This window comes from Natrix helvetica (assembly GCF_964273705.1).
Source record: "Natrix helvetica genome assembly, chromosome: 5".
NCBI lineage: Eukaryota > Metazoa > Chordata > Lepidosauria > Squamata > Natricidae > Natrix > Natrix helvetica.
The window spans coordinates 80,105,025-80,118,359 of NC_138551.1; the positions used below are offsets into that span (position 1 = coordinate 80,105,025).

The 13,335-nt window shown below is 40.3% G+C and overlaps 1 protein-coding gene across 3 annotated transcripts in view; it reads right to left on the minus strand.

Annotated features, from left to right (window-relative positions):
• PAPSS2 (3'-phosphoadenosine 5'-phosphosulfate synthase 2) overlaps nucleotides 1-13,335 on the minus strand; it is a 57,888-nt gene that overhangs the window by 10,236 nt on the left and 34,317 nt on the right. For 2 of the 3 annotated variants that reach the window (XM_081955691.1, XM_081955690.1), the window contains exons 2-8: nucleotides 11,849-11,963; nucleotides 10,963-11,198; nucleotides 10,018-10,156; nucleotides 9,139-9,257; nucleotides 8,883-8,996; nucleotides 6,370-6,481; nucleotides 4,777-4,806 (exon numbers count right to left, since the gene is read on the minus strand). In XM_081955691.1, the coding sequence (XP_081811817.1) occupies nucleotides 4,777-4,806; nucleotides 6,370-6,481; nucleotides 8,883-8,996; nucleotides 9,139-9,257; nucleotides 10,018-10,156; nucleotides 10,963-11,198; nucleotides 11,849-11,963 (865 nt within the window). The remainder of the gene's footprint in view (nucleotides 1-4,776; nucleotides 4,807-6,369; nucleotides 6,482-8,882; nucleotides 8,997-9,138; nucleotides 9,258-10,017; nucleotides 10,157-10,962; nucleotides 11,199-11,848; nucleotides 11,964-13,335) is intronic. The other variant, XM_081955692.1, reaches the window with a different exon arrangement.

The window sequence follows — 13,335 nt, forward strand, 5'->3', positions numbered from 1 at the left end:
TACTTTCTTCACCGTTTCCATGCTTCTCATTTAATACTATATGGCACAAAATCATTTTAGGCTTAGGGGTTTCACAAACCCATTTCTTCCAGAATACAACAGATTACTCATCAGGCATACATTAGTAACACAGTTGAGCAATAGGTTCTTGGCATCATGTCTTGTTCTTTGTGGCTTATCCTGTCTGTTTGTTTACAGAAAATTGGCAATGGCTTTTTCCGTCTTTTTGTTTAGTTTAGTTCTTCTTTAGTTTAAGCCATTCACTTCAGCTCCTTGTTTGGTGTAGGAATCCAGATAAAAGCATCCCAGCCAGAGCCTCTGCCTGGATGCATGCAATGAAGGGAATCTCGCTATTTCATTGAGTAACTGATTCTACTATCAAAAGCTCTTAACAATTAGAAACTTCCTAACATTTAGTTAAGAGACTGCCTCCCCATAACTTAAATCCCATTTTCTGACTCCTGAGCTCCAGAAGAACAGAGAATGGGTCTGATCTTTTTCTTTCATTAGCATTTATAGAGAGCACTTACTTCTTAAGGTAAAACTTGCCCATGTGCTTCAATCTATCTTTACCGAAATTGCTTTCCAGTTCCCAGATTAACAGAATAACAGAGTTGGAAGGGACCTTGGAGGTCTTCTAGTCCAACCCCCTGCTCAAACAGGAAACCCTATAGCATTTCATACAAATGGTTTGTCCAACCTCTTCTTAAAAACCTCCCATTGGATCACTCACCAGGTCTTTGTTGCCCTGCTCTGAACTTTTACAATTTGTATGAATCCTTTTTAATCCTTGTCCAGAGGAAAGGAAAGAATGACTAATGCCATTGGAATATTGCTGTTTTTCATTTTTAATACTACTACTACTACTACTACTACTACTACTACTACTACTAATAATAATAATAATAATAATAATAATAATAATAATAATAATAATAATAATAATAATAATAATAATATATTAATGATAAATTGTGATTTTTGTAAACTGCTCAGAGTCTATAGATAAGAGCAGCATAGGAGGCTGAGAAAAAAATAAAATGAAATCTTATTAGACAGATTACGTAATGGCCAATAAATAATAAACAAACTCACACCGATGCTACAAGCTGCCCAGAGTTGTTGGGTATGGGATGAGCAGCAATTAAATTTCATAAATAAATTAAATAAACTTCAGCTTAAAACCACATATACCTTTTTTTGAAGCCTCAATACACTATTGACTAATGTTACTTTTTAATCAACCATGTCATCCAATTCTTTTTCATACTGTTTTTATTAAGCTCGATACTCTTCGTTTTATATGGGGTCACTTTGTTTCAGTTTCCTAAATGAGACACTTTGCATTTGCTGCTCATAAAAAACATCTAGTATTTTCTGCCTATTGCTCTAACTTATGAAGAAAATTTTGAATATCATTTCTGCCTTCAAGTTACCCCCACCTAAATTTATGCCATCTGCAAATATGACAATATTTCCCTCATCAACAATTCCTTAATAAAATATGATTAGCGCAAATTGTGAGACTGAACCTTCTGCATCACACCTTCGGTTTGACAACGAGTCATCGATGAGGATTTTTGAATCCATTTAATTGTTATGTCAACCAGCAAGAGCTTAACTAGCTGGTTAATTATATACTTTTCAAATGCTTTATTGAAATGATATTTAGGGCGTCCCCACATCTGGTTCTGTTGAAATGCCCTTTTTGGAAGTCCAAATTACATGTTCAGCTTCAGTTTTGCTTATAATCAAGAACTTTGCCATTGCATGAATGCTATTTAAAGGAGGGGGAAGGGGGAAAAGGCCCTCTGGCTTACAAATATAATACATTACATTGCATTTCAAGTTCTCAGTTCATGAAATAGAATCAATTAACGAATTAGAAATGAAGCTTGTTTAGCCATTGAGTTTGATTTCAAAGTTATGGGATGCTGTGACCATTCTCACTATTCAAACTTTCTGCAAAATAATTCTGATTGTCCTAAGTATGGGTTGGATCCAAAGATATTCAAGTGAGATGCTTTTACTTCATCGTGTTGCCCTCCCAATCTTAGGGTTACATGTGACAAAGCAAGTGTTGAAGATTAAAGCTGTGGGCAAAATAAATTTTCATTTATGTCATGCCAATGGGGGCATGTACATTTCCATATGGGAAAATCATGCCCCAAAATAATTGGAATGGGGGCAAAAAATACAGACAATCCTCGACTACCTGTATTTAGGCTGTTTACTTAGTGACCGTTCAAAGTTATGACAATACTGAAAAAAGGGACATGACTGTTTTTCACACTTATGATTGCTGTACCTATCATTTGCAACCTTCTGACAAGTGAAGTCAAGCCAGATTGATTTAACAACTGTGTTGCTAATTTAACAACCACAGTGATTCACATAACAACTGTGGCAAGAAAGGTAATAAAATAGGGCAAAATTCACTTAAGGAATGTCTCACTTAACCACGTAAATGGTGGGCTCAATTGGGGTCGTACGTTGAGGATGTTCAAACCTTCCATGCAGCAATTCAGTCTCAGCTTCAGACAGGAGCTGCCAATGTGAAACTGGAGCTCTCTGATGCCACTAGATGGCATCCACAGAGTACTATCCACCAATTCAATTTTTTTTTAAAGTCCACTTGCATAGGATCATGTGAGACTTTCTCTCCGGAAGTCTTGAAGAATCATGATCTTTCTACATGTGGGACACTTTTTAAAATAGGGAAGACTTCCGCACTATTACAATGGATCATTCAATGGTGCATAAGGACTGAAAATATCGCTCTTATACAGGTCAGTGCAAAAGAAAAAAAAATATTGTTGTGAGCTTTGAAATGTAAATTGGGTCGTAAACTAACTGAAGGCAGTTAGCTGCAAGCATTTGCTGCTGGGAATCTAATAGAATGCAAATGTTACCGTATTTTTCAGATTATAAAATGCACCAGAGCATAAGACGCACCAAGATTTTGAAGAGGTAAATTTTTTAAAAAAATATTTTGCACTCTGCAGGCCTCCCAAACCCTTTTTTCACCCTTTTTGTGAAAAACGGGGCATGCAGAGAGTTTGAGAGGCCTGCAAAGCGCTCCTGGGGACTGGGTGGGAGACAAAAATGAGCAAAAAAGGCTCATTTTTTGCGAAGGGCCCATTTTTTGCAAGAAAACAGGGCATGCATAGCCTTTGGGAGGCTTGTAGAATGCTCCTGGGGGCACAAAAACAGCTGGTTTTTGTTCATTTTTGCCCTCCCCAGCCCCCAGGAGCACTTTGCAGGCCTCCCAAAGCCTATGCACATCCATTTTTGCGAAGGGGGCGGGGTTTCAGGAGTCCAAAAATTCTGTATTCAGTGTGTAAGATGCACCCAGATTTTCACCCTCTTTTTGGGGGGGGGGGGGAAGGTGCTTCTCATACTCTGAAAAATGTGGTAATTTAGATACAGCTTGAATTTCTTTTCTAAAACAGGATTGCTCTGCACATGTGCAAGGGATGTTAAAATAATTTCACCCAGAACAAAAAGCCATACATGGAAAAATGATGGCTTACTTTTTTTTGTTTTCTTCCTAAAGTCTTAACGGAAAAATTTCATCAACGGAAGCAATTTTCTGGCTTCATGATGGACACCTTTGAATCCAAGCCACAACAGAGGCTCCATGGTCCTTGGGTTAAATTTCATATCTACCAAATGTACAGATCATCCTGTATCCATGCACAATCAGAAACTTTTCAGAAGTGGTTATATTTATACTATGGTTCAACCAGATGTACTTTTCTTTCTTTAACTCTTCCAACGGCATACTCTTACCAATGTTTTTTGAACAAACAAATTTTGGAGAGAAATTCACAGAGACTGTGTTGTGTATTCATTTCCATAAAAGTGTGTTTTAAAAGATGGTTAATATATCTGTAATTGATGATTTACTAAGTCATCTTACTGAGGTCAGATGTGTTATGCAGAAAGTCTTCCAAATGTGTAACCCTTAAGCCTATTACATTTCTCTGAGTCAGCTATGGAAACTTCTTGAGAATTCCCATTCTTGCGATCTCTCTAGGAATCCTCTCCTAATAACTAAATGTCTGCTCCCCTAGACCAGGGATTTCATAAGGGCCACATCAGGGTTATGTTTGACCTCAGAGGGCCAGAGTGGGTGACGCTGGGGTGGGTGTGGCCAGCTCAATGTCACTCGTGTCAGGGGCACCTGTGGTCGGAGCGCTCTGCCAGAGATAACAGGCTTCTGAGCTCCGTTTTCGGATGCAACGGCCTCCTACAACCCTCTGCCAGCAAAAATGGAGCTCAGGAGGGCCATGTGCAGCCCTCCCAAACTCCATTTTCACTGGCAGAGGCACCATGGGACAGTTCTTTGCTGTTTTCAGGGCTGCCCCGCAGGCTGGAAGCGGCCCCGGGCCTTGAGTTTGACACCCCTGTCCTAGACTATCTCAATGTGGAACACTGCGTTAGGATGTAAAATTCTAGAAAGAAGATGGAAATGATCACGAGATAATAGACTTCAGGCTATGACTGGTAAACTACCTTGGGTCACTGGTTGATAAGCTTTGTGTAACCAATCTATTGAAGAAGAAGACAAGAAGCAGAAGAAAGAGAAAGAGAATGCAAATTAAGAGTTCCCCTTCCAAGTCAATGAAAATGTTGGAAAAGCACAACTGGTTGGATCATGCATATGCTTATGATTCTGGACTACTATATCAAATTTCATTTCATTTCAGAAAATCTGTCAATTAATCTTTTTGAATTATTTTCATAGCATAGCAAAAACAACTGAATACATACCAAGCTTGAATATATCAATTTTACCCACTCCTGGCAAAATATAAAGATAGTTAACTTGTAATTGCTTTCCTTCTCAATCACTAAGAGCTTCCAAAATATCAAGATGACACTTAAAACTCTAAACATGGTTTTCATGATTGGACGATGAGGACCAATCTACAAAGATGGATCCACAGGTGCAAATGGGTCCATTTGTAGATGCAAGTAGCCAACGTATCAATGTGGTATCATGCATGTGACCAATTGAAGCAGTCCTTTGATGAAGATGATAATATGGACTGCAAGGGGCTACATTTGAGTGAAGACTCTGGGATTTTCCATTTGATTTCCATAAGGTAAGATTTCCATTGTAAGATAAGTAAAGTTGAAACATTATGCATCTTCCCAGCTTAGTAAAATTGGATCTTACCTACATCCCAGCAAAGTAGAATGTAGTTAAGATCTTACTTAAAGTAGATGCCAATACAGTGGTGGGTTTCAAATATTTTTAGAACTTCTTCTGTAGGTGTGGCCTGCTTTGTGGGAGTGACTTGCCGGCCATGTGACCGGGTAGGAGTGGCTTGCCGGCTATGTGACTGGGTGGGAGTGGCTTGCCAGCCATGTGACTGGGTGGGCGTGGCCAACTTGTAAAATGTGGTGAAACTCACTTAACAACGCTCTTGCTTAGCAAACAAAATGTTGGTTCAGAAACTCTGGCATTTGAAGCACGCAAGTCTTAAAGCTGTCAAGTTACAAGACCCTTGCACCCCTAAGTGTTTAGAAAAAAACCCCCAGGGGTGTTCAAACCTGACAGCTTTAAGACTTGTGGACTTCAACTCCCAGAATTCCTCCTCTCGCTCTTCATCTTGATGATGTGCGGACGGGCGGGGGGAGGGAGCTGGAACCGATTCTAAACGGCACTGTATGTTTGTAGAACCTCTTCTATAGAAGAGGTTAGAACTGGCAGGAACCCACCCCTGGTAGGTAGGTAGATAGATGATAGGTAGGTAGGTAGGTAGGTAGGTAGCCAATACCACAAGACTTAAAGGTGGTATAAATAAGAAGTGTCTGCTCCTTATATGGTATTTGCATATCATTCCATTTTCACCTATGGTGGACAGGAGAAACATGATAGTGGGAAACAAAGCTCCAGCAATGTGCTTGTTCAGTAAAATATTTCACATATCTATTAAACTGTTTTCAGTGCTCTCTTTAAAACTATTTTTATTGCTTTATTAGTTTCTGACAGCTGTTGATTATGCACACTAAGCCATCCAAGATCATTCAAGGGGATTCACTAAAAAGGAGCAATTTGAATCTAGATAGCCCCGCAGCCAATAAAATTACTCTGTGGCCTTTTAGGACCAGAGTGAATGCAAGATTTATTGACTTGGGCGTGCACACGATCTAGGATTTGACTTGATCTGATTTGGCAATTTACCTGTCAATGATCAGCATATTTTTCTAGTTTATTGTAATTACTGGCCTCAAAAGAAAAAAAAAGGTACTAATTTCATTACACATTAGTCAAAGAATATTCTTAATGAGAATTTGGTTCTTTCCAATAATTTTTCCCAAAAGAATGCCTAAGGATAATGAATCAGTATATCATACCATCAAGCAAAGTGCCAAAATGGATAACTTGCAAATATTCTTTCTCCCGCATAAACCCTTTGAGTGGAGTGGCCCAACCTTCACTTAGGACTTGAACCCACTGTAGATCCAACTGGAAAATAAACACAGTAGAGCATATGACATATGCACATGAAAATAAGGAGTTAACAGAATAACAGAGTTGGGAGGGGCCTTGGAGGTCCTCTAGTCCAACCCCCTGCTCAGTCAGGGGACGCTATACCATTCTGGACAAATGGCTGTTCAATCTCTTTGTGAAACTCCTCAGTGATGGAGCACCCACAATTTCTGAAGGCCAGCCGTTCCACTAGTTTATTGCTCTTACTTGTCAGGAGTGCCGTTTTCAGCATTTCAACACAACACTTTGAAAATAATTTTCTCATTCGCTATCAGAGCATTCCCAACTAGGATCACTTGGATAAAATGAAAAATATTTTTTTTCCAATGGATATAATATACCTACCACTTCTGAAAATTATTCCTTATTTATAAGAAAATATTTCAAGACTCGGTCCTAATGTATTGGGGCACTCCTATTAGTTCAGTTGCTGAAATCCTTATTAGGGGCTGGTCTAGAAACCAGGAAACTGTGAGTTCTAATCCTGCCTTAGTCTTGAAAGCTACCTGAGTAACCTTGGATCAGTCACTCTCTCTCAGCTCAACCCGCCTCAAAGAGTTGCTGTTGTGAGGAAAAGAAGCGGAAGAAGCCTTATATATGTTTGCCGCCTCCAGTAATTTATAAACGTCATGAAGATGGGATATAAATAAATGAATATTCTTCTCCTTTTGATCTCAGTAACACAGTGAGCATCTTGTTTAGAAGGAGTCATTCTTTTTGTTTGAGGCAGATTTCAAGAGCCTGACAAAGAATATAACTGTTGTGGCCTGTCAGCTGCCAGCAGAGCTGGCGGCAGACTCGGACGATGAGGAGATTGGGGAATAACTTGGGCCAGTTCTGGAACTTGGGGAAGACTCTGATGGATGCTCAGTGTCTGACACAGAGATAGAGCCAGGGCTGTCTGGCATTTTCCAGCCACCACAGAGGAAGCTGCCTTTGGAGGCTGCTATGAGTGAGGAAGAACAGCTGGGGCCTTTTCCTGATGCACGTATCAGCAAAGCAGATAGGAGAGGTGAACAACAGAGGACAAGGCGTCGACTCGGGAAGCAAGTCAATGGCCCCTCCCTGGCTGGGGAATAAATAGAAGGAAAGGGGAGTGTTTATCATAGGAGATAACAGTTCATAGTTCTAGAGATTTTACTCATTGCGTTTCGTGCAAAAAAGACTGCCTTGCCAGAACTTAATTTGCAGACTTTCAGCTGGGAGCTCACAGCCTTAGCCTTGCACTTATCGTAATGAACCGATAAGGTCTGTTGCTGCAGTTAACTCCTTGCAAGAGTCTTGCCTGGACTTTTTGGTTGGTGAATGCAATTAATTCACAAGAGGTAAATAAAGAAGGGTTTTTCTTTGTGAAGAGTCTATTTCAGTGATGGCGAACCTATGGCACGCGTGCCACAGGTGGCACACGGAGCCATTTGCCAGGGAAGCCTCCAGACAGTCCCTGAAGCCTTCGGAGCGCTCAAAACGACCCTCTGAGCAAACCGGAAGTGACTTCCGGTTTGCTCAGAGGGTCATTTTGAGCGCTCCGAAGGCTTCAGGGAAGCCTCCGGACGATCCCTGAAGCCTCCGGAGGGCCTCCGGGGGGGGGGAGGCTCTTTTCGCCCTCCCCAGGCTCCTATAAAGCCTCTGGAGCCTGGGGAGGCGAACAAAGCATGTAAAAATGGGGGGGAGCGCCTGTTGTGCACGCATGCACACTGGAGGGTCGCGCATTGCATTATGGGTGCAGCACGCCCGCACACGACCCCCCTGTGCTCCCCCCACTTGTGGCACGCGAACCAAAAAAGGTTCACCATCGCTGGTCTATTTCTTGCTTCTGCGAAGGCTGGCTCAGAACAATAAGAGAATTCTGCAAAACCTTGGCATTTTATTTCCAGGAGATCCATAGTGACTTGAAGGCCAGCAGGACCAAAGAATAACATTCTCTTAAATATACTGTCTATATGTATATGCACATTTCTTTTAATCACACATACACACACACACAGACACATCTTTCACTTTTAAGATATGCAAAGGGAAAGGAACCTTGTATATTTATTTTCTTCTAAAAATGCCTGGTACATACATATTACATTGCTTTGACCCCAAAGCCCTTCATTCCATCATTCATCCCTTTTTATCTGGATTTTTAAAATGAAAAAAGTTGAAAAGTTGAAATTTGAGGCAGAAATCTGCTTCCCACTAGAAAAGGCCAATTAAAAAGTATATTTCTCTTATTCTGCTCATCCTTAGTACTTCAAAGATGGCAAATATGGGAAATTAGTTTGCTTAAATCTAAGGACACACAGGACAAGGGTTTTTTTTTTTTTTTTTTGCTGTTCAGATAGTTAAACGGAGGGTTTTCCTAAATCAGAATCACAGTGTTCTTATTTCTTACCTTGGAAATGTTTATAGATGGCAAAGTACCAGCTTTAGCCCAAGTTTGTTCCACTTTATTTTCAGGTACAAACAGTTCAAGCACCTCTTTAATTGCAGTGGAAGGAACGAGGTTCTAATAGAGAAAGAAACAGGTAAGCGATAAAGTCCCCTTGTGAAACATGGATTGGTTAAACAGAGACCTGGAAAAAGTGAAAATGCTATATATATATATTTTTGTAGATTAGGGTTTGCTATTGCAAACCAGCACATGATACCTGCTCTTGCAGCAGCTCCACAATAGTCTGGACACATTCAGTCACTGAAAAAATGTTGGTTTTCAGCACAAGTTCGGGCATTTCTGGTTTCTCATACCCCGAATCGATTCCAGTGAATCCTAGAAAAGAGTTGGATATTCATTAAAGGTAAAGGTTCCCCTTGCACATATGTGCTAGTCGTTCCTGATTCTAGGGAGCGGTGCTCATCTCCGTTTAAAAGCTGAAGACCAGTGCTGAAGACACCTCTGTGGTCATGTGGCTGGCATGGCTAAACACCAAAGGTGCATGGAACGCTGTTACCTTCCCACCAAAGGTGGTCCCTATTTTTCTACTTTTATTCTTACATGCTTTCAAACTGCTAGATTGGCAGAAGCTGGGACAAGTAACGGGAGCTCACTCCGTTACGCAGCGCTAGGGATTCGAACCACCGAACCTCTGATTGACAAGCTCAGCGTCTTAGCCACTGAGCCACCGTGTCCCTTGGATATTCATTGGTGTAAGACAATAAGGTTATGTTCGAACCTCAAATCAAAGATCAAACATAACACCCATAAAAACAATGGCTTTTCTGTCTTCTGCATCAACAGCTTTCAAAATCTCATCAGGTACTTCCCAATAATTTTTTTCCCTAGCTAATATGGATTTACAGCTACCTGTTGGAGCCTCCCTTCTCACCTGAACCACCAACTTGCTCAGTTACGTAGCCGTTACCCAATCCTATCATTCAAGTCAAATGACGTGACCAATACAAGAGTTCACAGAGTTTTGGTGCATTAGACTAGGACATTTGCAGATAAAGCTTGCATTTAGGAGCAAGGGTGTAAAAGAACGGTGATTATGTAGATAGTACATATTGCAGCCAGGATGAGATAATCAAACCTTTGATTTCTCCAGCTCGTGCTTTTTTGTATAGGCCTTTCACATCCCTACTTTCACAGATATTGAGAGGTGCATCCACAAAAACTTCGAAGAAAGGAAGCCTGGCTATGTCATGAATCTTCCGTGCATTCTTACGGTCCTGTAAAAGGAACAAAGTAATAACCAGTAATCTTACTATTCATCATCTTTTAACAACTCCATACTCCCTTGCGGGGTGGAGTCTGGGCAACTGAATGGAGCTAGCAGAGTGTTTTAATGGCCAGATGCCCTTCCTGTCGCCAATGCCAAGTTTTGTTCAGCAGATATGTTCTCAATGTGCCCAGAGAGAGAAATATCTACTTCTACTTAGGATCAAACTCACAGCCCTCTGATTGTGAGGTGAGAGCTCCACTTCTAGGTCACTGTGCCACTCAGGTACCTTAGTGTTCTTTCTTCTTCTTAAATCTATTGTGTAAATATGAAGATATCTACACAGATACAGAAATAGCGTATGTAACCGGATGATCAAAGTGTTCTGTTTCTGTCTTTGTCTCTCTCGCACATATACCAAGTTTTACCCGTATTTATTGGCCAAATAGATAAAGGTTGGGTTACAAGGCCTAGAGTCCTCATTCCAATTCTACTGATGCTTTTTAAAAAAATATATGGCTTGAGCCAGAGAGAAAGAAAGAATGAGATGGCATCCAATTCCCACAAGTAAAATTTTGATTGATTGACTAATGTCAAGCTAAATGAAACTGATGAAGTCCAGAGTTTCGGGAGAGTTTCCTACTGGTGAAAGCTGGATTTGAAGATAATTAGAAAGAAGCACACAAAAGGATGTTACATTCCCAAAGAGAAAAAAAGTTTTACAAGGAGATGGTTTTCTTAAATCTGCATCCCATAACAAATGTTTTTTTAAAAAAAAAAAATTAAAGGACAGAATTATTTTCCAGACAGATTTACCTTTGCAAAAGGAGAAATGAAACTAGTAATGCAAACTAAGCCAGCATCTGCAAATAGTTTGGCAACTTCAGCAATTCGGCGGATATTTTCTTCTCGGTCATCAGCAGAGAAACCTAGATTCTTGTTGAGACCATGACGAATGTTGTCCCCATCAAGAGAGTAACAAGGGATGCCATGAGACACAAGGTATTCCTCAAGGGCAAACCCAATGGTTGTCTTACCAGCACCAGAAAGACCTGTCAATCATAGGTAAAGATTTTTAAAAAACTGTCATGGTTCACCCCGGCTTTTCCTAAATCCACAAGCATGCCATAAAATAAAATTTCAAAATACGAAAAACTTATTAATCTTTTTTTGTACTTTGCAGCCAGGTTATCTAACTAATCAAAAACAAAGAAGCATATACATGCCTTTGGTCCTTCAGTTTTATTAAACACTTTTCTAAGATCTCTTTATAGCTTTACGTTTTGGTAAAATAAATAAATGACCCATGCATTAGACCTATTAAGGCTTTCAAAGTATTTTATACCTCCTGGAAGGGCAAATGCAAATCATAGCGTTTCATATTTTAAAAGATGTTAAACAAGTACTTTGCAGAACTGAACAATTAATAAAGTTTATCGCATAAATCGCACATAATCCACCTTACGTTGATTTGTCAATATATTCCACAGAGTTACCAGGTTATGCATTTATAAACTCTGTCTCTTATTATAACTTCTAAATCTGGGCAGCCAACAGATCCAGAAAGTTCTTTCACTACCCTCTAGCAGTAATCTGGATTTCTGCAGGTCCATTTGGCGGCCTTATTTTTTTTCTACTGCAACAGAAATAATAAGAACCTTCCCCAGATATTAATTTCCTAAGTTAGGAGAGAACACAATACCTGTTAGCCATACTGTGCAGCCGCGAAATCCACCTTTTGTGCCCAAAACTTGTCCTCTCTTGTTTCTGCTAACATGATGGGCTTGGTACACCACATTGGTAGACCTTTGGAGGTTCTGAATATATAAACAACATAAAAAGCATTGTTGGTTTAGTAGCAAAATAAAAGAGCAAGCTCCAGTATGAACCTGTTGCAAAGCAGCACCCCAGGAAAAATACATTATTCAAACCTCACAGAAACATACGCCTTTATGCTAATATGCATAAGTGTACCTGCGTATTCCTCATGTCTTGGTCTTCAGAAGTGTTTGCCTACGGGAAATTTTTCTTTAGGGAAAGAATTTCACTTGTCCTGAATTAGTAATAAAGGAACAGAGGGTGCCTTGGAGGAACAAATCATTAAGCAGAACACTCAGTTCCTATCACAACTTGGCCCATTAGCTTAACATAGTTTATAGTTCCCCCTGTTGTTGCAGAAAATGACAGGCTTTAGACTTCTCAGGATACAGGAAAAGTTTATTTGGCCGCCAGGTTCAGAAAGCTAGCCCATGGCTAGCATTGCAAGTTCTGAACAACCTTCATTATCGAAGCACGCATTCTTATACACTCTCAAAAGCAGAGCAACACGGAAATACTTAACTCATTTCTTATTGCTTATTTTGGGCGGAAAGCCTTATAAGTAGATGGGGGGTCTTACTTCTCCTTTTGTTACAGGTATGGACTACGTGTCATTAACGGACTTTATTTGAACCTTGTGGTTTGGACTTTTGACATAGGGACGTTGGCTTGAACATCTTGTGATTAGAGGCTGATGACATTTTCCTCTCCCTTTTAAGCAAGCGTTACTGTCAGAACTGGAAGCCATCTTTTGCATTGGGCCTTCAGGCTGCCACATTCAATGCTGTGGGAAAATGGGAGGGGGGATTATATGGACTATGGGAGATATATAGTCATAGTAACATTCCTTCCTCAGAGAGTCAAGGACATCTTGCCCTGCACCTGGAAGTGTACGACTGGGAGGCATCTCCAGTTGGGACGGGGCCTGATTGGACCATGTGATGGACATGTGGACGCTGGGCAGGGATTTGAACTTTCATTTGAGTGGGGAAAACCTGGAAGCTTTCAGATTCGGGTTTTCCCAGATGTGTCAATACGACATCTGTAATAAAATGGAACTTTGAGGAAACTCCTTCTTTTGTTGGGGTGTCACTTAGAACCCTGACACCCTTCCTCCCATGCCTGCAATGTCAACAATCAGAGGGAGCACTTTAGGTAGAAATAAGAACATTGAACAGGTTGTAAGAATTGGATGAATTTTCAATATTCTGAAAAAAAAGGAATGGAGAAGGTGGGATGGAAAAGGTAGAAAAAGTTATGGAACCAAAGTCAGCCCTGGCCATCGCCATCAGGTTTCTCCTGATTGGAGAAATGGGTCAAAATATGTAGCGATGGAAGGAAATATTTTTTTTTAAAGCCAAAAGTAGCTGA